This window comes from Somniosus microcephalus, chromosome 6 (assembly GCF_052327205.1).
Source record: "Somniosus microcephalus isolate GS21.2 chromosome 6, FLI_Smic_1.0, whole genome shotgun sequence".
NCBI lineage: Eukaryota > Metazoa > Chordata > Chondrichthyes > Squaliformes > Somniosidae > Somniosus > Somniosus microcephalus.
The window spans coordinates 29,194,921-29,220,841 of record NC_140992.1 but is presented as its reverse complement, the minus strand read 5'-3'; the positions used below and the strand labels follow the sequence as shown (position 1 = coordinate 29,220,841).

General features: G+C 43.6%; 1 protein-coding gene across 4 annotated transcripts in view; it reads right to left on the bottom strand.

Annotated features, from left to right (window-relative positions):
- LOC147115559 (transcription factor Dp-2-like) overlaps nt 1-25,921 on the bottom strand; it is a 215,395-nt gene that overhangs the window by 56,232 nt on the left and 133,242 nt on the right. For all 4 annotated transcript variants that reach the window (XM_085989895.1, XM_085989894.1, XM_085989897.1 and 1 more), the window contains one exon: nt 6,241-6,344. In XM_085989895.1, the coding sequence (XP_085846021.1) occupies nt 6,241-6,344 (104 nt within the window). The remainder of the gene's footprint in view (nt 1-6,240; nt 6,345-25,921) is intronic.

The window sequence follows — 25,921 nt, the reverse complement described above, 5'->3', positions numbered from 1 at the left end:
GGCCATTCAGCCTGTTGAGCCCGTGCCAGCTCTCTGCAAGAGCACTTCAGCTAGTCCCACTCCCCCACTCTTTCCCCGTAACCGTGAATATTTTTTTCCTTCAGGTACTTATCCAATTCCCTTTTGAAAGCCATGATTGAGTCTGCCTCCACCACCTTTTCAGGCATTGCATTCCAGATCCTAACCAATCGCTGCGTAAAAAAGTTTTTCCTCATGTCGCCTTTGGTTCTTCTGCCAATCACCTTAAATCTGTGTCCTCTGGTTCTCAACCCTTCCGCCAATGGGAACAGTTTCTCTCTCTACTCTGTCTAGACCCCTCATGATTTGGAACACCTCTATCAAATCTCCTCTCAACCTTCTCTGCTCTAAGGAGAACAACCTCAGCTTCTCCAGTCTATCCATGTAACTGAAGTCCCTCATCCCTGGAACCATTCTTGTAAATCTTTTCTTGCACCCTCTCTAAGGCCTTCACATCCTTCCTAAAGTGCAGTGCCCAGAATTGGACACAATACTCCAGTTGAGACCGAACCAGTGTTTTATAGAGGTTCATCATAACCTCCTTGCTTTTGTATTCTATGCCTCGATTTATGAAGCCTCTATTTTGATTGACCAAATCATTCTCATTTTGACACCATATGAGAAAGCTCAATTTAATCGGTCTGTAGATAACAGAAAATTCAACAGAAGAAACATCTGAACTGAAGAGTATCATCCTGCTCCACACAGGCTTTCAGAACTGCATTTTCCCAATCTACCTTTCCTGAGTAGTTAAAACCAACAACCCTTTGAATAGAGACACAAATCACGTTTCAATACTGCATTTAAAAAAAAAATTACATGAATTGTACTACAATGTTTTCTACCATAATATGCCACCACCTAATGGCAATATCATGACGGCATTTTCATGTGTGGGTTTAGCAGGGGTGTTTCCAACTCATCAAATTTAGACTATACTTCTAAAGTGTATACAGGATGCTGAATGATGACATAAGTAGAGCAACAGTAGATGCTTAAAATCAACTGGCATCATATAAATCGAAGATTTAGATTCAGCAGCCCCCCCACCCCATGTAAAAATGCCAAGAATCTTGTAAGAGATTCTATACAGTTATACTTAAAAGCGCGAGAAATTGCAGATTGAATAATACTGCAAATTAAGTCTCATTATATTATTAGACTAGACAATAATGCAAGTTGCTGGAGTGTTGTGGCATGTTTTAAGACAACTAGGATTTCTATGGGGGCAAAATTGAGCTGGTGTGCTGTTGCTGTCCTGCTTAATTCTTGTGTCCTGAACTTCAACCTTTGTTGCGTCTTTATGTACTGGATTGTTTAATTGCGTTTTTGTTCTTTGCTGTGTAAACTTGAAAAATTAAAACATAGTTGAAAATGAAAATAAAGCTTGTAGGCAAACAGTTTTCAGTTACCAAAATGAACAAAGAGTCTCAAGTCTGAACACCTCCCAAAATGGTGAAAATTTAATGACTTTTTTTTAAGTTACTGAAATGTTCAGACAGACACCCCTAATCTTCACCGTTTATCCAGTGAATAGATAGCCAAGCTATACAGACCAAGAAGGTCCCAAGCCGGATCCCTGGTCTGTGCGGACTTAGCTGATCTCGGCACAATGTTCATAAGGAGCTCCGCGGAGGAGAGGAAATCATGTGTCAACTTTGATGAAATACTCAGGATTTGATTTGTTATTGAGGTGACACATAACGTGCCCCCTTTCATTTGTCCGTCGGAGGGGGTTTTGGGCAAATCCAGTTTAAAAAAAAAAGTAGCTATTATCTAACAATGAGAAGATTTTTTAAAATGAAATATGCTTCAAATCTGCTGAAGCATTTTTCAGGTACCATTGCACCATATTAGTGTTTGCATATAGCATCATAATAATGTAAATGTTCCATGTTTTTAAACAGAGCAGTGGACAGCAGCAGCATTTCATGCAAGAAACACAATATTCAAGGCAACCAAGTAGTAATTCAACAATCTAGAGGTATTAAAGTCGTCTTTTTTTTTTTTCATTCCTGCTTTCAATTTTCATCCACTTGACCTCAGCCCTGCTTTGGTCGCCATTTTGAGGGAAATGTATCTTGAAGCCAGAAAAGGCTAATTCAGGCAGAAGAGACGCAAGCTCAGAGGAAAACAGGAGAGCCAGCATGAAATCCGTAGCTCAGTACAACAAACAAAGCTTCGAAAGCTTAGTTACGGCCCTGGTACCATCTTCCAAGAAAGCATTTCCTTGTACTTTGTGTGCTTCTCTGTGGCACGTAGCCATATGGCTTGCTCATATCAGTGTACCTTTTCTCACAGGATAGCTTTTCACAGAGAAGGAGTAGTGGGCCTGCTCTACATTCTATCCTTAAACAATTCTCAATCCTGTGCCGATATCAATTTCAGTACTAGCTTGAATTTTAAAAATATTAAGTTGCCGACCAGATAAATGTCAAATGTTAAGTTAGTTTAAACTGGTAAATTACGAAGCATTTCCAGCATGTTCTGCAAAAATACGAACCTAAATAATTAAATGATTGAAATGTCAAAATAGTTCAAAGCAACAAATCTGCTAGTTAGCTGGATTATGATAAACTGTTTGCAAATGCTTGAAAGAAGTTTTGCTGCCATCTGCTGGAGAAAATATAAACTTCAGCTTCTACCAATCATAAATCATTCAAGTGTGCCTTTCAATACAGAAATGAATGCTCTCAGTTCATTGTTATTTTAGCTATGTCATGTTGAGATTGACATTAACAACGTGAATGGCAGACCTGACTGAATGGAAGTTGGCTTTATTGTGCCAGGACATGAAATTTGTAAGATTCCAACGTCCGATTCTCACACACAACACAGCTATTTCAAGGTTACCTCTGCAGGCAACTGCATGCCTCTGTAAATCACTGGGTGCACAGCGACGCGACCCAACAGTAACCAAGGGGAAAAAAAATATTAGACCATTGTGATCCTCTTTTGTCTGGTATTCGTAAGTGAAAACAGAGCCTTTATCTTATATTAACCTCCAGGGACATTGGTTTTCAAACTGGGGACAGTTCTATTCATCTGTCGTTACATTTCTGTATTTTTCTGAAGTTTTTTTAAAAACTTGCTAGCACATTATTTTTGTTGCTATAGACCAGAAAACATTTTACCTCACCCCACCCCACCCTCCCCGGCCGCCTCACTCCATTTGCGGCCAACTATTCCAGCTTTCCCAGTACTGTATCTGCATCCCATATCCCTTTTCACTCCCCCAACCCCTTTCCCTCTGATGTCACTGCCCAGCCGCTCCAGGCTAGAATTCTCCCTGGACGAACCCACATGCTTCTCCTTCGGTATTCTCCATCACTCCCATCACAGTACTCGTTGCTGGCTATCTCAGAGCAACATTCATGACTGCATCATCTTCCGTGCCTAGGAACTATTCCTGAGGGGGTGGGGAGGGGGGGGGTGGCTAACCTCACAGATCTTCTCATTGTCCCTTTCTCTGACCCTGCTGACAAATCATCATCTACTGTCCTGCTCTGGATTGATCGTTCCCTTGTGAATAAGCCCCTCGCCAGCTGGAATATCATTGTGGATGAATCTATTGAAATCTTGGCCCTGACTGAAACCTGGGACACATGCAACAACTCCTTCCTCCCACTGAAGCCTTGCTACATGCTGCATCACATACCATGCCCAAACCAAATGTAGCTCTCACTGCCAAGTCCCACCTGGGTCTCCGCTTATATAACTCAAGGCACCTTTTCCTCCTTTGAGCGCCTCACCCAAATCCATCCCTGACCTCATTCAAAATTATCACCCTTTAACACCCTCCCAAATCCAATTACAACTTCCTCACCAAGATCTCCTCCTTGAGCCTATACGACAAGTGACTCCTCTAAATTCCCCTCACCTGTAACTTCCTGCCATCATTCAAGTTCACTTTTCACATACTTAAGGCTAACATTTCGACCTCACCATCTCATGTGGCCCTGCCAGCTTCAAGGTTTTAATCACCACATGGCTATCTCTGATCATTTTCTTGTCTCCTTTACCATTCGCATCGCTCTATCTACTTCCAATTCCACTGCCCTAGTCTGTTAATCCCCACAAAAAAGTTGTCTTCCATCTCCCACCCCAATTCACGCTCAAACTTCCAAATCCCTCTCTTTTGGCCTTCAACCATAACATCATTGCTGTTGACCTGCTCAACAGTTTTTGCCTTCAATGCTCTTGACCCCAGAAAGGCACTCATCATCTCCCAACCCTTCTGATTCCCCTGACACAGTTCTCACCCTAAAGAACAGGGGCCACAGATTTAAGCACATCTCTACTGGTCTCGTCATCCAACCATGTCTTGCATTACTGTATCTCCCGCTCCATGGTAAAAATCTACTATCCCAGAAACATTCTGGAGAGCATGAAAAATACCCAGTTCAGTTTTTCCCCACAATAAGCTACCTCCTAAAACCCTGTGCCCCCATTCCTCAAATGTGAAGAGCTCATGGAGTTCTTCACCTACAGGAAGAGGCCACCTGTACAGCTGCTTCAACCACCACATCCTCTACCTCTTCTCCTCACTGCCTCTGACCACCTTCCAGCCCTTCACTCACCCTAGCCCAGGTCACTCTGTAACTTCTCTCCACCTCACCTTCCTCACCCTCTCCAATCTCATCCCTTCCATGAGATCCACCTTGTGTGCTTTTGTTTTTCTCTCCATTTAAGTCCTGACTATTTATCATTTGCCCTGCCTTGCTCCCTTACTTGTCAACATTGTCAATGGCACATTTTACTCTGGCACTGTCCCACTACCTTTCAAGACCCCAGTCATCACTTCTTCCTCAAAAAGACTACAATTTACCCTCTACAATTACCACATCACTTGCCTCCCTTTATTCTTTAAAGAACTCTGTGGTCAATTAATATGTCATCACCTCCCAACTCTGGGGAATTCCAGAGGATACTATGTGGGGAACAATTATTCATCCTTTCCTCCCCCACCCTCCTCAACCATATGCTGCCTCTATGCAACCGTATCCAGATACGAGGTTAGTTTCTATATGTACAGTGACAATATGCAGGTTTTACCACTCCCAGCACTTGCCTTGTCCGACAGTAAGACATGGATGAGTCTGAATTTCCTTCAATTGAACATTGGGAAGACTAAAGCCATTGTTTTGGCCTCTACCAAAGTTATATTCAAAGTTCAATATTTTGGGGATTGGAATGAAGACTTTAAGACAGGTTCTTGTCTAGTACGTTTATCCCCTGCCGCAAGATTGGAATTTTTCTCGCTCCATATTTTGAGTTCTAAATTCCCTTACCGAAGGCACCCCGGGTTCTGTCGGTGTGCTCTGTGATCTGTTAGCGTGACCTAACTTGCTTCCATTCAGTCCTTTAGGGCTAGAATAGAGCCTCCATTTGGTGTAATGCCGTTTCCCCCCCGGGCTAGAATAGAGCCTCCATTTGGTGTAATGCCGTTTCCCCCCGGGCTAGAATAGAGCCTCCATTTGGTGTAATGCCGTTTCCCCCCGGGCTAGAATAGAGCCTCCATTTGGTGTAATGCCGTTTCCCCCCCGGGCTAGAATAGAGCCTCCATTTGGTGTAATGCCGTTTCCCCCCCCGCTTCAAGATTTGATCCAAGATCAAGAATTCAACTTGTGGAGTAAAACAGGAGACAAATTCTCACTCTGCTACTCCATGGCTGGCGCCCCTACACAGTCATCCTGCATTGCGTATCACAGTCTTCAAGATCTACATTCTCAAAAAGGAAAACAAGACAAGGCAGCTCACTCGTGTCTCGCACCGGCGATGATGTATTATGCTCCAAATCTGCACTTGCAATATCATTATCCTGAAGAGGTAAGCCCACCTAACTTGGAGTTCACATTAGAACTGGTGTTTTTTCCAAGTTGGTCAACTGAAGGAAAATACTCAAATATTAAAAGTACAGTAACATGGCATTATAATTTCCAAAAAACATTTAAAAAAAGTATTTTATTGTTCCTCTGCCTGTAGATTTTAAAGTCCTGTATACTAGTTTTCCTCTCTTTGTATGAGCATTTGAAACTGAAGACAAAACACACTGTAGCTTGTGCCAATCTGCAAGAAACACATTCTTTTCTGGACCTTTAAAGATGATGCATTTCAGGTGCCATGACCACATGAGCATATTACACTATATTCATCACTGGCTGATAGACGATGGGAAATTAGTTATGAATCCACTGAAGGGTGAAGATGTACTATACTCACCATTTGGGGTGCAACATTCACGTTTGCTAGGCCTAAGGTTTTGGGTAAGATCTTGGTTTGGGAGATGATGTTGGAAACTGATGCTGCAACCATGGATATACTACCTGCAAACAAACAACCAAACCAACAATACGTTAGTCAATAATTAATGATTGCGATGGATTCTTGACAGAATTGTTTTCATATCAAATCCATCCATACGTACGTCAACTTCTACAGACAACTTTTGATATAGTTTTATTTGAGATAGGATTATACCTGAAGCTGAAATAAAGCTAGAAAATACTGGAAACACACAGTGGGTCAGTTAGACACTAAAGAATTTTGGATTTAGACCCTGCTGACGGGCCTACACCCCTAAACCTTGACCCGTTGCTTCCTCTGTGAAGATACTGATGAACATGTAGGCGATGTGCCACAATAATTGCCTTAAATGCATCCTCAAAATGGAGTTAGCAATTGGTCTGAATACTAGGAAAGCTAATTAAACCATGGAGACTTATACAAACAAAACATTCCTCGACAGGAATAGGAAACAAGCCAACAAGACCACAGGCTCATTATGGGAGAGAGAAAGATGTCCTGCCTCATTTGAGCCTGTGCGCAACTCTTTGCTGACCGGAGTAGCTAGGAAGCAAAGGAACGACCAACGCAGGTCTAGGTGCCAGCGCTTCCTTTATTTGGAGGTCACCAAGGGTGCCAACAGGCCTGTGTGAAGTGATTGACACCAGAAGGGCCGAACTCTTCTAACATGTGTGCCACTTAGATTGGTCAATAGAATTGAGAGGTTTCTTTGGAAATTATGGATATATGGATATAACTTCAAACCCAGAGGGGGGGAAAGCCACACAGCAAATCAAGAAGTTTGAGAAAAATACCAGCAGGGTGGGTGGGGGCAGTTACCTGGATAAGAGTTCTGTACACAAATGCACATGGCATAAGCAATAAAACAAGTGAGTTAGAAGTACAAATTCATCTTAATGGGTTTGATGTAGCGACCATTACATAAACCTGGCTACAAGCTGGGCATGATTGGGAGCGAAATATTCTAGGCTATAGGATCTTTAGACAGGACGGGGAAATTTGTACTGCGTTTTTAACATTAAACTTTTTCGGACCTTAAGTTTAGTTCTAACTCTTTTTAGAATTTCTTGCAGTAGTCTTTTTAGTAGAAGGTTTAGGAATTCTGTGTCTGGTGTATGTGGAAGGGTAAAATCGGAAAGTGCGCCTCCGACAGAGAGCGTGAGGTTACAGAAGTTAAGATTGTACGGCTATACCAGCCAGATACAGGCAGACATAAGTGAGTCACTTAGATGTACAAGTTTCTCTGAATCTAAGAGTGGTGAAATTTAAGCCAGCTGGTCCAGGTACAGCTACCAGCACAGGAATACATACATAGCACCTCCATAGACAAAAGTTCATCACTTTGACTTCTCGGGAGGATAACACCATCCTCTCAAAGGAAAATGAGGCAAACAGCTCATTTGCACCAGCTCATAAGGACGAGGTTGTACAAGTTCTGGAAATATTGCCAACTACAAGCATATGGGGGGGAAAATTCAGTTGTTTGCGCCTCCCGTTAGCGCCTTAAGAGGGCACTAATGGGGCGCAAAGCAACTAGCGCCCGGGCGCGGCAATATTTGCGTCGCTCACGAAATTAACTTGACATTTTGCGGCGGCGCTAAACATTACCGCCGCAATTTCCTGCGCCGGCAGATCATGACGTCAGTCGAGTGCACAACGCCCCCGGGACCGGATATTGAGTGGCACCCCCTGCCTTACCGCCTGCCGCTAGCAACGACAGGTTGAGGGGAGCGTTTTGCAGTCAGAAAAAAGGGACTGGGGGAGCGCTAGTTAAAGGTGACCGCTTTCCTGCCTTTTTTTTGTTGGTGACATTTTTGCCCCACGCATTCTGAGAGAGAGAGAGAGAGAGAGAGAGAGAGAGAGAGACTGACTGACTTCTGGAGAGATTCAACGCTGTGTGAAGGAGTTTTGAGTACTGAGCAGCACTTTCCAGGTTCATTTTGATTTGCCCTTCCTTGCCTCGCCAGCGCTCTGAGGTAGCGCCTCGCTCCTCGGCCTTTGCACCTTAAGACAGGTGTGAAACGCCTGATTTAGTGCTCCAATCACCTCCAGGGGCGATAAAAGCCAAGTTTGCCGTCGGAGGTGATAATTAGCGCCAGGCGCTAAACTTTGCGCACGGCCGATAATGGTGCCCCAAACGGGGTGATAGTGAATTTTTCCCCCATAGACTTTAATCTATTCAGCAGGCTGGCTATCTACAGATGTTAACTTGTCAGTTAGCTAAGGAGTCTAATCCTAAATTAATCTCACCAATTCATATCAATCTCAAACACTGATCTCTACTGTAAATTTATAATCATCATCGAGCAGTGAATGCTGAGTTACTGTGACAGAACTGAACCGCCTTTGTAGCCCCTTTTATTTATTTTGTCAATTAACCATATCTACTAATTATTTGCGTAACTCAATGTTTGAGTTTACACTGTGCTGACTATGATTCCAGGCTTGATAAACACGTGCTAGTTCATGACTGTTCCCTGACTTCTACGATAATTGGCAAGAAAGGTGATGAGTAACAAATTAGTCATAGGTTGTGAGGATCCTGATGTGAGGTTGGTACTCTAGATGCTAATATAAACCAAACTGGTTGACTGTAAAACAGTTCAGCGAATCAAATTTAGCTTTCATTAACTACTAGGCAGAAATTGGGTGGTAAGAGAGTTAAGGTGAAGGGTTAATCTGGTGCCCTTGATGAATATTCTTGACAGGGCATCAGTACCAGTGTTCTTAAAGGAGCTTTCATTGAGAGCATTTTTTGGTTTTATTTAAGATTTCCAGCATTTGTAGTTTCTTTTCTTTTTACTTATATCCAGACTTTAAATTTGGACAACATCAAAGCCCAATTTGTATTTATAAGAACATAAGAAATAGGAGCAGGAGTAGGCCAATCGGCCCCTCGAGCCTGCTCCACCATTCAAATAAGATCATGGCTGATCTGATCCTAACCGCCAATCTACTATCACAGAACCATCTCCTGAATCTAACAGAATTAGACACACGAAATAGGAGCAGGATCAGGCTACACGGCCCCTGGGCCCGCTCCGCTACCCACAGGGCCATGACCGATCCGAGCCTAGACTCATGTCCAAATTCCTGCCCGCTCCCCGTAACCTTTAATTCCCTTTACTTCTAGGAAACTGTCTATTTCTGTTTTAAATTTATGTAATGATGTAGCTTCTACAGCTTTTTGGGGCAGCATATTCCATGGACCTACCACCCTCTGAGTGAAGTAGTTCCTCCTCATCTCAGTTTTGAAAGCGCAGCCCCTTATTCTAAGACTATGCCCCCTAGTTCTAGTTTCACCCATCATCGGGAACATCTTCCCCGCATCCACCCGATCCAACCCCTTCACAATCTTATATGTTTCAATTTAATTTACACTTTCCCCCTGTTTTAGTTTCTATATCGCCACACACTGTTCCTTGGCTGAGAGAGCAGACATGGGTGACTTGCTCCAAAGCTTGTGCCACTTGATGGCACACTGCATTCCTACAGCTGAGCACAGCATTTCAACTCTTAATGAATAACTTCAAACCCAGAGGGGGAAAAGCCACACAGCAAATCAAGAAGTTTGAGAAAAATACCAGCAAGGTGGGTGGGGGCAGTTACCCGGATAAGAGTTCTGTACACAAATGCACATGGCATAAGAAATAAAACAAGTGAGTTAGAAGTACAAATTCATCTTAATGGGTTTGATGTAGCGGCCATTACACAAACCTGGCTACAAGCTGGGCATGATTGGGAGCTAAATATTCTAGGCTAAAGGATCTTTAGACAGGATGGGGAAATTTGGGAAAGAAGTAGTACCTATAATGACAAAAGACCCAATTGCAACAGTACAAAGATTTCAGTAAGGGCGATCAGGCAGTGGAAACATTATGGGTAGAGTTGAGGAACAGCAAAGGATGCAAGACTCTGGGAGGAGTTGCCTACAGACCGGATAATAGTGATGTAATGAGGGGATGTAAAAATGCGGAGATCAGGGAAGCATGTAGCAAAAACAATGCGGTTGTAATGAGAGATTTTAATTTTCACATAGAATGGGAGAAGCAGATCCACTCCACTAGCAAAGGCAATGAATTTTTAGAATGTATTTGGGACGGTTTTCTTGAACGGTGCGTTTTAGAATTGACAAGGGAGCAAGCCATACTAGATTTAGTGATGACTTAACAGGCCACACTGGATTTAGTGATGAGTAACAAATTAGTCAGAATCAATCTGACAGTAAGAGAACATCTTGCAAATAGTGACCATAACATGACTGGATTTGATATTAGGTTTGACCATGGTAGATGGTAGATAGGGGAAGTGTATCTGAATGTTGTCTATATGGACTTCCAGAAGGCATCTATAATGTTCCACACAGGAGATAATTAGCAAAAATGAAAGCGCAGGTAATTGGAGGTAACCTTGTGAAATGGGTTGGTAATTGGTTCGAAGGTAGGAGAGGGAGTAGAGATAAAGGCAATGTTTTCTGTTCGGGGGTTGATGTGACTAGTGGAGTTCCCCAGGGGTCTGTGCTGGGGCCTTAGCTTTTCTAACGAATGAGTAACTTAAAACCCAGAGGGGAAAAGCCACACAGCAAGTCAATTGAGGGTGGGGGCAGTTACTCAAATAAGAGTTCTGTACACAAATGCAAATGGCATAAGAAATAAAACAAGTGAGTTAGAAGTACAAATTCAGCTTAATGTGTATGACGTAGTAGCCATTACAAAGACCTGGCTACAAGCTGGGCATAATTGGGAGCCAAATATTCTAGGCTATAGGATCTTTAGAAAGGGCAGCGAAATTGGGCTGCAGCTGTAGCAATGCAGTGTGCCATCAGCTTTTCACCGTATACATGTGACATGAATCTTGTCATTCATGTGGAAATGACTTAGGAAATAATACTGGGCGGCCTGCTGGTGGCGCTGTCCAGGGAGAGTATAAATACTCGGGCGTGGGCCCAGCTTGCTCAGGACATTCTTTAACAGGAACTAGTGAAGGACACAACTAGATCTCCATGTTGAAAAACAGTTGATTTAAGCCTCGTTTAATACTCAGACTAAGTGCCTAGTAGTTTTCTTACGTCAACATGTTAATGACTTGGATCAAGTTTGCAGATGACACTAATTCAGAAGACACCGTAAGTTGTGTAGATGTGAGCAGGAAGTTACAAAGGTACTTAAGACAGACTAAGTGTGATGTTGCCCACTTTGGATCCGAGAAAGGCAAATCAGAATATTTTCTTAAATGGGGAGAGACTCGGCGCTGCAGGGGAGCAAAGTGATTTCGGAGTCCATGTACACAAATCACTAAAAAGCTAGTGCACAGGTACAAAAAGTAATCAAAAAGGCCGATTAGTGTATTGGCCTTTATCTCAAGGAGGTTAGAACATTAAAGTCAGGAAGTGATGTTCCAGTTGTACAGAGCCTTGGTCAGATTCCATCTGGAATACTACATTCAGTTTTGGGCACTGAACCTCAGGAAGGGCCTTGGAGGAAGTACAGTGCAGATTCACCAAAATGATACCAGGGTTTATGGAGTTAAATTCAAAGAACAGGTTTCATAAGCTTGGTTTGTATTCCCTTTAGTATAGAAAGTTGAGGAGTGATCTAATCAAGGTCTTTAAAATGATAAAGGAATTCAATAGGCTAGATACGGAGAATGGCGGGGAAATCCAGAACATGGGGGCATAATCTTAACATTAGAGCTCGGCCATTTAGGAGTCAGTAAGCACTTTCTCACATAAAAGGGTAGTGGAAATCTGGAATTCTCTCCCCCAAAAAGGCTGTGGCTATTGGGTCAATTGAAATTGTCAAGACTGAGATCGATTTATGTTTGTTAGGTAAGGATGTGAAGGGACATGGAGCAAAGTCGAGTAAATAGAATTGAGGTATAGACCATCCATGATCTAACTGAATGTCAGGACAGGCTTGTGGGACTGACTGGCCTACTCTAGCTCGTTCCCAAGTACTTTTATTTTCAGTTTTCCATCATCACTAGCATGTATTCTCTGCTAGCTGGGATGACACAATTATCCAGGCCATGTAATTTTCAAAAGGCAAATAATTATCAGCAGGCAGAAATTAAAGACTCATATGATGCAATTAAACACCAGAATTTTAAAGCACACAAATTCTAAGAGCCCACAATGTCTGATTTTCATGTGACTTAACACTTTAATAATATGCCTTACACACTGATGCCAAAGTTTTAACTTTCTGGCTAGGAGTTGAATGTTTGTTAAAAGCAGCGAAACCTGCCACCTCTCTTAAAGGACTGGGTTGGTAAAGGCAATGTTCAATTGAGCTCTACAGACAATAAGATGCCAAGTTTTATTTCTGGTCAATGCCGAGTTAACTAATCTCAACTGGGTAGACAGCAAAGCACTAAAATTGGCATTAGCACCTCTGGACTATTTTCGCTTTCTTGTTCATTATCCAGTGAAATTCCCCCGCCCCCCCTCGCCCCCAATTGTAAAGTGTACATGCATGGGCCTTGGTCAGGACAGGATTAAGCTTGGCTATGATGCCCTTCCATGGTTGAATACCAATGGCTGCATTCAGTGTCTAGGATTACACATGAACAATGGTCACTTGGATGCGGTGCCCAGAGGCAGTGGAACTATGTTCCACAATGAGTTAACACCCTCAGGGCATCAGGGATGAAAACCTGAGAAGAGAGAAAAAACATTGTTTACTTCAGGCTTCTGTTAGAAATTAGGGCATCTAAAATGTATATGGTTATGTGAATGAAATTGTGATGCGAATAATACGGTGTTTAGATGATTGTATTAGAACTTGAGACAAGTGTCTCCTCAGACTAGTATTAGAATAGCTGGATAGATGCTTAGAATTTGCTTATGTTTTTGGTTCCCTACGGAAGTTATAACATTCTGTACGTGGCAAGTCACATATGACCTTGCTTCCCAGGCTAGCTATCTGCTGTTAGTAAGTTAGGATTTCAACTTTGTTTAATGTATCTTTAATCTGAACAAACTAAGGCCCAACGCCTATGTTTCTTCCATTACTGCTAATAACCATATTATAACGCCAAGTTAGGATTCTGACTTTGTTTAACAAAGCTGCTTTAAAATGCGTAAGTTAACCAGTGTATGAGAATAGAATAGAGGATATCTTTGGGAATTTAATGATTCATTCCATGGTACAATAGTCTGATAATGGAATGAAATAGTTTTGCACAGCTAAAGCTGCATGAACAGCTTGAACATAAATAACTGAGAACAAGTAGCTACGAACATCTGGAGGCCGAGAATGGCATGTCTGACTCCAAACTTGGGAGGGGAAGGAGAGATAAGTGGAATTCAGATGGATGGGCCTTCAGAATGTGGAAACAGGAAAGACATGTGAGCAAAAGCATGAGACCCCTTCGGGGCGGGCTTTCATCGGCAAGTTAAGACAAAGAACTCAACATACCATTGGGCACCTTGGTTTAAGAGGAACCCTTACAGGTTAAATGGTCCTGTCCATGTTCTACATCAGGTCCACTCCTAAAAAAGAGAATCAAAGCAAGACCTGAAAAGCCCTTGGTGCAGACAATGGAGTGGAGTGAAGAGCTCCCAAGAGTGAATCGATGGTCTAACACTCTTCAGAGAGTGGACCCATGCTGACCCTAGTCTAACACTCTTGGGTAGTTCAAGGAGAGAGAGAGAGAGAGAGAGAGAGAGAGAGAGAGAGATATGAGACAAGAAGGAGAGCTGTTCACACACGCCAGCTGTCTGTCCGATCGAGGCCTGTACCAGCTGCTTGTTACAGTCGTATGTTTTTGCTGTATATGGTGTTATATTCCGTCTAAAACTCCGATTAAACGCAATATACCCACCAGATTGGTTTGCACTCGATCCTGATTATTTGAAAGAGCAGAGATAATCTAATCTCTACATTTCTCCCAAAGCAAATCAAATTTGGTGGCCTACTGGACCCTTTCAGTTTGATACACTAGCTATGACAATCTTGCCCGCTGTACAGAACTACATGGAGGCGAGGCCTTGGCTTACTGTAATGAAACAAACATACTTCTAGACTTAAAATTTAATATTGCAGCGATGGCACATCGTATTCGCATCAGTGCATTTTCAAAAATAACAGCAGAAAATGCTGGAAGCACTCAGCAGGCCAGGCAGCATCCGTGGAGAGAGAAACAGAGTTAACGTTTCAGGTCTGGGACCCTTCATCAGAACTGGAAAAAGTTAGAGATGTAACAGGTTTTATGCTGGTGCAGAGGCAGGGAAAGGGGGAGGGGAGGAAGGAATTGAAGGAATAGTCTGTGCTAGGGTAGGAGGCAGGAGACATTAAATGTTGCAAATGGGGATGGCAGAATCATCGACAGCCGCCTGAAAAATGGGGGCAGGGGTTATAGTCTGAAATTGTTGAACTCAATGTCGAGTCCAGAAGGCTGTAAAGTGCCTAAGTGTAAGTGGCCGAGGACAGAGAGGTCAGAGTGGAGCGGAGAATTAAAATGACAGGCGACCGGAAGCTCGGGGTCACCCTTACGGACTGAATGGAGGTGTTCCGCAAAGCGGTCACCTAATCTGCATTTGGTCTCCGCAATATTGTATTTTCAAAGTCAGGCAGCCTTGTTTTAAGGATTTACGTAAATGGAAATCCTGTAAAACGTTCATATTCCTGCTCAATGCAAGAACCTGGATGATCACACGCACACAGACAGAACGCTCTGCTTGCAATCGTTTTTTTAGATAATAAAGAAACAATGGTGTTGATTTTCCCGAAGCTGTCGGGAAGGAGGCGGGACTACAACTTCCGGCCAATCCGTGTGATTTTCCCTTGATTGACCTTGTTGAGCCCGCCCAGCGGGCTCAGCAGGCCAATTAAGGGCCACCCGGCAACAGGTGACGTCACAGACTGCAATTTCATCTGTCAAGAGTTCTTGACAAATGAAATATCAGTGTTTCACAGCTGTTTGAAGCTGCCAAACACTGACAGTCTGAGTTCTAACATGAGTCCTTCTGCACAGACTCAGTTAGAACTCTCAGCAGCACTCAAAGCTGAAGGCTGTCACTTTTCACAGATCGCAGCCATTCAGCTTTAAGTGCCGGCTGAGTGATGGACTCCTGACGTCTACAGGAAGAAAGGCTCTTAAGTACAGGTAAGTAAAAGTTCTTTACACACTTTAGACACACCAAACACACTTACCGTTGCGCTCATGCACCCATCACTCACCTGAACACCGACATCGCAACCCCTCCAACTCCTTCAACCCGACGGCCCGACTCCTCTAACCTGGCGTGGTTTGGAGCCATCGGGAATCCCACACGATACCCCTCAAATTAGGGATTAGGCTAAAAACTGCCTGTTAACAGGCAGTAAATTGGCACTAATCCCTTCTCGCCTGGGGTCAGCGGGTCCCAGTGCGGGGCGGGTACCCGCTGCCTCTGAAACTTGCATGGAGTGGGGTTTTGGGCAGGATGGTGTCGGGACCCCCGAATTCGGGATTTCCCCCCCCCCCCCCACACGCCTGAAACCCCGCCTGACGGCTCCAGGAAAATCAACCCCAATGTTTCAGAAGGCGAGTAGGATCCCGCGCAATGCTTTCCCAATAAAACATGCCAGAGCTGTTACCCTTATTGTATCTGTGAGGAGGAAGTAGGAAAATGGGACTTTAAAATCAGCCCCGGGCGGCGCCTAAAAAAAGCTTCCACGTCTTCCACATGTCTAGGTTAGTGGACTGGGAGTTACACGAGCTCAATCTGCTAGCCTGCAAATTATGATACTGTTGTCCTGTCACTCGATAGAAATATTTAAAAGAAATCAAAAATTGTAAAACCCTTGTGCAGCTGTATCTCACCTCAAAGGTCAACATAACACTTAGCTGAGGTTTCTGAGCATCTCATCCAAGACTCTTAGCTTGTCACCAAAACTCCCAACATATCGACAGTGTCCCTTTCACTAGGAATATTCAAAGCAATTAGTGTTATGAATCGGATTCAAATGAAATTCCAGAAAAATTGTAGAAATTCCTTCTGCATTATCCATCAGCATGTTAACAACAAAGCTTCTGCAGTCACAATACTTTGAAGTAGCTTTCCCAGTCACTTGAAAGGTTCTTGGAGTTAACGTGTATACAATATCTTGGTGACCTCCTACTGCCACCAGTGCAGTGCACTCTGTTTCGCATTCATTTCGATGAAAATAATTAACTTTCAACAAGGTCACTGAAAAGGCCACTTTTGTTTGGAAGGGGGGGGGAAATCATGAAATCTGCTCAGATTTTACAGCATATAGCAAACCAATCGCTAGAAACTTGCAACCATTAGTTTTTTTTACATTTCCTACTGTAATCAGAGAAAATCAAGACAGATCTAACTGGTGATCACGTGTTGAAAGTTTCAACAATGAAACGCCCTTCCGTATTACTGGACTCTCAAATCAAAATGCATTCTGGTCCAAATTACTCTCCTTTCCCACATGCTTCAAAGCTCACATTGTGCTGAAATAGATATACCAAAATAAATTTAAAAAATAAAGCCTTTGGCAGATGGTGGTGCAGTCATGCTGATCCAACTACTGAGGCACTTAAGTTAGTTTTGATGCGGGCAATATATCAGGGCCAAAGGGTGTACCAGGTCTTCTCGCTGCAGCCCAGATGTGGACACACTCCAACGCCTCCACCATATGCTAACAGTCTGTTTATGTTGCCGGCTTTATTTGTTCTCCATATGGCCATTTAGGGAGCATTTGATTGGCTAATGGCGTTACCATATGGTCTAAAGAGTATAGCTTTGTTTTTTTTTCTCTCCCTTGTAAACAGACCAGCAATTTTATTTTATTTTGTTTTGCATAAGTTTGTAAGTGACTTGGGGGGAAGGTTGTATGTTGGCATTTTCTTGGACGTTTGGCAATTGGTACCAATCAGCGTAGGCTGGTGGCCTGAAATTAAACCCAGACTGCCCACTGCTGAGAATATAGTGACATTCTGGTGTTTGTCTAGAAACATAGAGATAGGAACAGGAGTAGGCCATTCGGCCCTTCGAGCCTGCTCCGCCATTCAATGAGATCATGGCTGATCTTCGTCTGAGATCATAGCTGATCTTACCAGATCTAACGAACTCTTGCAGTTGGACTGAAGAAGTTGACCCAATTCAGACAATGATGAATCTTACTCGAGGAGCAACAATTGCAACTTTTAGCTGGACAAAAATTGAACCGATGCGTTGTGGCAGGTCTTTGGGCTTCACATGACACAAGATCATGCTCAGCACCATCTATCTGCAACATCATGATGACACTTTCAAGGTTTCCCCCAAAACCTATCAAGATAGGCTTTGCTCCAACGGAGGGCGTGTGGAAGATAATTAATAAAGACTCTTTCTTTTACTCTCTCCAACCTGTCAAAGACTGAACTACACTTGGAGGAGATGTAGAAAACAGCAACTTTATGCATGGGCCCAAAAGCAAATGTGAAGGACAGATGAAGACCAACATAAAGTAACCAGATCACAGAGCCTTCAACTGTTAACAGACAGAACTCCAAACATGGCTCTTTATATAGAACAGAAGGTTTTAATAATAAGTGGCAACAATTTTACAAGTCAGCACTTGACCTTCTGTCTGTCTGTTTCTACAGAACCTTCTGGGTTTTGTTTTATACACCCAACTTCTCTTCCTGGCTTATTACAAGAAATTCTGGACTTCAGCTCCATTCTATAATTTAGAGAAACACTCCACACTTTTGAAATTTTGGGAGATACTGCCACAGGTATTCGTCCTCCCACCAATATCCAAAACATTCCATGTGCACATCCAAGGCATGTTTGTAGCATGGTGGCAGTGTGGTCCTCATCACCAAATCACACCCTGGTCTCTCCCTTCACCTCTGGCACCATCTCCTTCTTCAAGCACCTTGTTCCACCCCTCTCATCCCTCTTTAAAATCCTCGTTCTCTACTGTCTCCCCAAGCCTGATCCTGAGTTTCTCACGGAGATATCCTCCCTCCTTTCTTCCCACAGCCACTAGATTGAGCCACTCCTCATCTTTGGTGATTTCAATCTCCATCTGAACTCACCTTGCCCTCTCACCTCTGATTTCACTGTCCTCCTGTCCTACCTAAAACTCTCCCCTCCACATAAACTCTCCTACCCATATTCACGGCCGCTCCAACAAATTTGCCATCTCACGTAGCCTCTCAACTACCATAGTCTCAATCACAGACAAGACCCATCTCTAACCACATCCATATACCGCTCACCACCCACTCTACCTACTTTCAAGCTGCCAAATGCCTAGCCTTTAGCTTTTCATTCGCCTAAATACATCTGCATATCTATCTGCTCAACCACTCCCTCACCTCTACCTTTGATGGCCTTAGCCACAGTAAAACCTTTAGGGGGAGAAATTGGGTGAGTAGCGCCACCGGTTAGCGCCTAAAGAGGCAGTCAGTGGCTGTAGCGCCACTGGCTGCACCTCCCGCGATATTCAGCAGGGGCGCTAATGGTGGCGTTAGCCTTTTTCGCTGCGCCGCCACCGATGACGTCATCGGTGTGCGCAGCGCCCCGTCTCCCTCTAGGGGCACTTCAACTGAATTTGCGGCGATCGCGGCGCAAATTCCAGCGCCCAGGCGAACTTGGCGCCTCAGGCCAATTTCTAGGCCTTACTGTCTCCCATCCTGGCCACTCCCCCTGGTATGGCCCCCATCTTCGCTCACTCAAGTCCAAGGGTTGCAGACTTGAGCGAATCTGGTACACAAAAGTGGTTTAACCATCCATCACCAGATCTGGCTGGACCACATCAAGCGCTATTGCACTTCACTCTCCCCTGCCACTCCATCTCCAACCCCTTTTTCCTCTCCAAAGTCCTTGAACATGTTGTTGCCTCACAAGTTCGTGCCCACCTTTCCCACAACTCCACATCTGAATCTCTCTGATCAGGTTTCCATCCCTGCCACAGTACTGCAATGGCCCAAATCAAAGTCACAAATGACATCCTCTGTGATTGTGGTGCATTTGCCCTCCTTCTCCTTTCTGCAACCTTTGACACGGTCAACCACGCCATCCTCCTCTACCGCTTCTCCTCCGTTGCCCAGCCCTCACTTGGTTCCACTATTGTAGCCAGAGCTTCTCCAGCAGTGGCTTCTCTTCCAGCCCCTGCACCATTATTTCTGGAGCCCCTGAAGGATTTACCTTGGCCCCCTCATCTTCCTTATCTACATCCTGCCCCTTGGCAACATCATCCTAAGATATGGGGTCGTCTCCCATCCCTGTAACATTGCCCATCTCTGCTCCTGCCTCAACCCGTCTGCTGAAATACATATCCATGCCTTTGTCACCTCCAGACTCGACTATTCTAATGCTCTACTGATCAGCCTCTCATCCTATATTCTGCATTCCCATCCCCAACCAAGTCCTGCTCATCCATCACCCCTGACCTTGCTGGCTCCTGTCCCCGAATGCCTCCAATTTAAAATGGTCATCCTCTTATTTGAATCCCTCCAGGGCCTTGCTCCTCCCAATCGCTATAACCTCCTCCAACCCGACAAAAATCACCCCCAGAACACTGGCCTCTCATGCTTTCCCCACTCCCTTCGCCCACCACTGTCAGCCGTACCTTCAGTTGTTTAGGAATTCCCCCTTTAAACTCTGGCTGAACTAGTGGGGTTGACCTTTGGCTAAGGCAGCTTTGGAAGACCATTTTGCTCCCAGGAAGCTGCAACACCTGTCTTTGACCACCAGGCTAGGCCTGCAGGTCTGTGCAATTCCTGGCTCGGCCTTCAGGCTAGGTATGTCAGTATTCCCCAGTCCCCAGCACGGTTCCCTTCCTGCCCAGTTAGGCAAATCTTGAGTTTGACCACCCCCACCCCCCACCCAGTCGAGCAAACCAAGTTCCACCACTGCCTAAACCACTCCGCCTCTCCAACTCCTTTAAGACCCTTCTAAAATGCCACACCTGTAGCCAAGCTTTTGGTCATCCCTCCTACTATCTTCTTCTTTGGCTTGGCGTCTATTTGGCTAATTTCATCTCTGTGAAGAGCCCGGAGACTATTTTCTACGTTAAAGGCGCTATATAAATTCAAGTTCTTGATGCGTGAAACATTTCCGTCAAGGTTAGTTAGAATCAGAGACAAATCTAAGCTAGGCCAGGATGCAGAACAATCGGGGAACTACGGAGAACATCTTGGAAATTCAGGGACAATTGAGACTTCTGATACAGACTAATGAATGTGCAAAAACAATATATGTGATCTCCGGACCTGTGATTTAACTTGGCGGCTTATAGTTCCCATGGGCTAAAGCAGAGCCATCTTTTGTGATACATTATCAGCCAATAAACGATGTGTTCAAATACAGCAAAAATATTTCATGAACATTGGTTACATTTATATGACCATACCCTGCCAGAGTCTCCAAAAACAGCAAGAAAACCCAAAATTTAAAAACTAACTGGAGTGCATATTATTTAAATAAAATACACAACTAGGCCCAGTGATTTGCAGAATGTAAATCACTGGTGTTGGGGATGCAATAAACTTACTCATGCACGTCATCGCCAGCACGGATATTTATTCTCTATGGGCCAATGGTCCCAGGCACTTAATCTCCATTTCACAGAATTTTTGAAATATGTGTTTTCAATACAAGTTGGATACCATCGGTGCTGTTTTAGTTGATTAAATGAGCAGTAAAAGAGTCCATTTTTTTCAACTTCAATCTCATTTCTAAAGCTGAAGCAACATAGACCACAACTTTTGGAACGGATTTTGGAAATTGAAATGGACAAATTGTTGTCCTAGTTGTCATTCAAGCACCAATTTATTGTTCCTTAACATTCCTTTTGGCCTTGTGAGCTGAATCAGTAGCAAAAACAATCTACGTTTATTTTCTCAAACATCAATTTAAAAAAAGTAAGAAAAATTCAGGAAGCAAAATCTAAACTTGACATTTTTCTCCCAGGAATAAAACTAAAATATGACTAAAAATTGGGAACAAAAGAATAGACTAAAAACGAGAGCTAAAGGTCTTTCAAAGACTAAATAAAATGAAGACAGGAACTCCAGGTTCGGAGACAAGTCGAAAACTAAAATCATTTCTGGAACTAAAGCAACAATGGATAGCTAACATGCAGTGAAATCCATTGATTATCAGACTCAATCAATATTTATAAATGCAAAATCAAATTGCTAAAATGGGGAAAACTGAACCCCAGTAAATCCCATTTCCTAACTGACTCTTCTCTCCATTAGTTTCCCTGAATATTATCAGTGGCTTCTTCTTCCTCTGATCACAGCATTCGGTTAATTTATTTAAACCACCTGGGCTGCCACATTTTTGCTTCTTGCTAAGAATTGTGGTAAGTGATGTATTCATAGACTCCTACCTCAGGTTCGAACCCACCTCCTATGGGTCTTCTTACATAGTTACATTACAGAGCGAGGAGTACAATGAAGCTGCTATCAGCTGCTTTATGTTTCATCTCAAGCCGATTCTCACAGGTGCTTACACACACACACACATTCTGCCAACAAAGTTCCTACGCTGGTAAATCCATTTGTGATTAGAAGTATGTTAAAATCACAATATTATTAGTTTTATTGGTCTAACGTGCATTAAAACCAAGATTAAAAGTTTCCAAACCAAGAACTGAGAGACCCAACACAACAGTAGATTTGGTTTACAAAGAAAATACTGCAGATGCTGGAAATCTGAAATAAAAACAGAAAATGCTGGAGATACTCAGCAGGTCAGGCAGCATCTGTGAAGAGAGAAACAGAGTTAACGTTTCAGGTCAATGACCTTTCGTTCTGACGAAGGGTCATCGACCTGAAACGTTAACTCTGTTTCTCTCTTCACAGATGCTGCCTGACCTGCTGAGTATCTCCAGCATTTTCTGTTTTTATTATAGTGGGTTTGGTTTGCCAATTATAGAATGGACACTCTCTCCACAGAGAGACACAGCCCACTTACCCAAGTTCCGAGATCTCAGGTGCAGGTCCGCAAGAACCAAAGCTTGGGGGGGGATTCCACAAATATATGCAGGAGTGATGCTGGATTTTAACAAACTAAAACCATGCAATTTACCAGCATGGAGTGTTAGGAAGCAGTTCACTGACAGCATAGTTAGGACCACCTTAAAGTTTGGACATTGGACTTACAGCATAATCTGAAACAGAGTGGAAGAAGTCTGAGCCTCCAGTGATAGGCCCCATTCCTCCAGATCACATTAAAGGAGCCAGGCTATCGGGTCAATTATTAACAGTGCCTGGAGAATTGTCTTGCTCAGCTGTCGGGTTACTCAGTCCATTATGGATCATCCTTTAAGACGCTCCTTAAAAAAAACCCCAAGAGTTTCTTCATCGCTTGTGCAACAAATTCAGAGTGGCGCAAAGACCAATACAGGACAGCTTGCAATGTGCCAGCCCGTCTGAAGTTCTAAAAATCAAGTCCAATGCTACTTAGCCACAGTGCTTAAGCCAGGTCGTCACGAGGGGCTCTTGCACAGAGACATTCTGCTAACGCTGTCCACCCCTTCGAGTGCAGTGATTGCAAGGCCGGTATAGGCGCTACCACCTTTTCCCCACAATGGCAACTGAATACTTGATCCTGGATTGAATTAAAATCTTGCATCACATGGCTTGGCATTCTGATCCATGAAGGAAATCTGTTTGGATGCAAGTCTTGTATGCCACAAGCTTTCTCTGAATTAGGACTTTCTGGTCTTACTTCAGTGATGGTAAAAGAGCCCTTTGCCCCTTCTCAGTGCAGTCCCAAAGAACTATGTTCAAGCTGAAGTTGCCATACACCAGAATCCCCAGGTACTGATGTGAATCAACAATTGGGACAGATGCCCCTTATAGCGTTCAATTTAACCTTTGAGACAGAAATAGATTCAGTAAATTAAATGTTACAGCACTTAAGAATAATCATTACTTGCACAGCTCACTGTTTAGGTGGTCTCCCATGTGGTTGCTCCTTTTACTTAAAAATGTCAGAGATTATTTCAAATGAATCATAACACAAAAATCTGTATTTTTATCCCCATTTCAAAACAAGTTAAATTACTTCCCCACAAATCAATTCTCCAACTTTGAGGGGGGATTTGTTCCTTAGCTTCTGTAATTATGACTCTATAACCAATAACTGAGGCTTAACATGCAGATTTCCCTTCCCTCAATACATCAAAACATCAATCAACAGCTTGGCAGAAATGTAGAATGCAGTATTTGGGGAATGATTGGGGGGGGGGGGGGGGGGCGGGAGAAGGCCACATCTTACTGTCCCGTGGGCAAGCACACCAGAAGACTACCTTCTTCTGATGATTTCTAAAATGATTTCCCAAGTCTCAGGTGTAGTGTAGAATACACAGAAGAATACAGGGTCCCAGCTACAAGAAAGCAGCTTCAATGTAGCAATCCATGTGAGCTTTCTGTGTTCTTTTTTTTAACTACATACTTCCCTGACCTACGCTACAACAATCTCCCCGTCCAAAAAATTCTTAGCAAGAACGGAACAAGGAGGGGAAAAAAATGAAAACCCATTTAAAACATTGATCGGTGTGCTCTGGCGGAAAGTAATGAACGCTACCGTACTTCATAGCTGTCACGCTTTCGACATAACCAAAAAAAGCCCACCTGTTCAAAACAAAAGCAAGCCTGCTTGGTTAGATTAGTTGCGAAAGTATTCCAAGCCTTCACATCCGAGATCAAATTCACAAATGCAAGTTTGTGCACCCATCCCACTGACCTCTGCTCAGAGCCAGACAACTCTGGGATAAACAGCCGAGGTCAGCAGCTTGAGGTTCGAAAGTCAACTTCCAGTGTGGAAAAACTAAATATCTTGGTTTTACAATAACTCCACTGTGTCAGGTTAGAAAAAAAAAGTAATTTCTGCACAACTATATGGTGTTGTTATAAACTGAAGAAAGAGTAAGTATCAAAAGGTGAGACTACCACTGAAGTTTATAAAAGCCTGGTAACACTTCTAATACGGAGAAAACTGTTGCTTGTAACTTTAGTTTATCAGGCAAAGTGGAACTTTATAATTTGGAACCAATCTTGTTCTGATTACAGCAAGATCCCAAAACAATACAGGCAATACTATTGAACTAGTCAGTTAAGTAGCACCTCTACTAAACCTGGGTTCGTCAGAACCCAGGATTAAGTCGTGTACAGGATTTATACTTGGGTTATACTGTACAGCAACACTGCATACATGAACCACAGAATAATTGCCCACATATCACCGTATTGATGGTTCAAATTCATACTGCATTCTTTTGTATAATTTACATTGGAAGACCTGAAGCCACATGCAAACTAAAAAAAGACTTGGTTTAAACAAGCTATTTAAATATATATGTCTTTAATTGCACAATGATGCTGTGTTTCTCTGCTTCTGCGCGTGCCAACCTGCGATTATCCGCTCACTTTAATGGGCGAGAAATGCTTTAGGATATGGTAAGGTACTAGATAAATGTAAGCTCTTACTTTATCTGTGAAAATCATAAGGGAAGAATGTGGCTCACTTTCCTGTACAGGGCATGCTCATAATCTAATGTCCGCAGGATTCTTGTGAATTGGCTGGCCCAGCTGAAGGCAGAGGTTTTCAGGACTCCATAGTAGGGCCTGGCTCTTCGGGTATGCCGCCTCTCCTAAGGCCAACTTCTTCCTCAACTTCTCCCCCAACTTTCCTGGTTTTACTTTTCTCTCCTCCAAGTCTGCTCCTTTTTGGAAGTTTTGATTGCTGACTGGGTGTTGAACCTGTTCCAGCGTTCAGTGTTCTATGCCAACCCCAGCGGAAGTGGACCTGGTGTGGTTCCAACCATTGGCCCAAATCAATCTTTATTCTGGGAACCACAATGCCACCAGGTTTTCTCAAGTCTTCTGGACACTGATAATCTTCTTAGGGAACAACATTGATGTGCCTTCAATAACTCAAAGACAAGGAATTTAAAGGATTCAACTAAGGCTTTTAATCGCTAAGAACATAGCAGCATTACAGGTCTTCCCACATCGGGCGTCTGGTAGGAATGACTCATACAGCTCCCGAGACCTTTATATGGCAAAAGACAGGGGCGTAGCCAATACACACAATAGGAACAAAAGGGGGCGGTTCACACAATACAAGCAGGTGAAACACACAGGTAAAACACATAGGCTGATGAAGGCATACATTTCATCACATTCACCCCTTCTACAGATTTAGTCTGTCCGGGGGTGCGATAGTCCTTCCTGAACGTCGCAACAGTACCTCGGGTTCCGACCGGGAGTCCGTGGTGCCCTCCTGGGCATACCCATGTGCTGGGGTTGTTGCAGGTACTGCTGGGGGGTGGTGAGGATACCTCTGGGGATGGTGGAGGTTCTTCTGGGGGTGGTGGTGATGGGTCGTCGTCGTCGCTTCCTGCCGAGGCGAGGTCCTTTATGGACACGGTGTCTTCACGCCCGTCGGCGTGCTTGACGTACGCGTACTGTGGGTTTGCGTGGAGTAGGTGTACTGCCTCCAAGAGGGGATCCGTTTTGTGGCCCCTCACGTTTCCGTAACAGGACTGTCCCTGGGGCGGAGAGCCATGAGGGTAGGGATACTCCTGAGGTTGATTTGAGGGGAAAAACAAACATCTTCTCGTGAGGAGTGGCGTTAGTAGCAGTACAC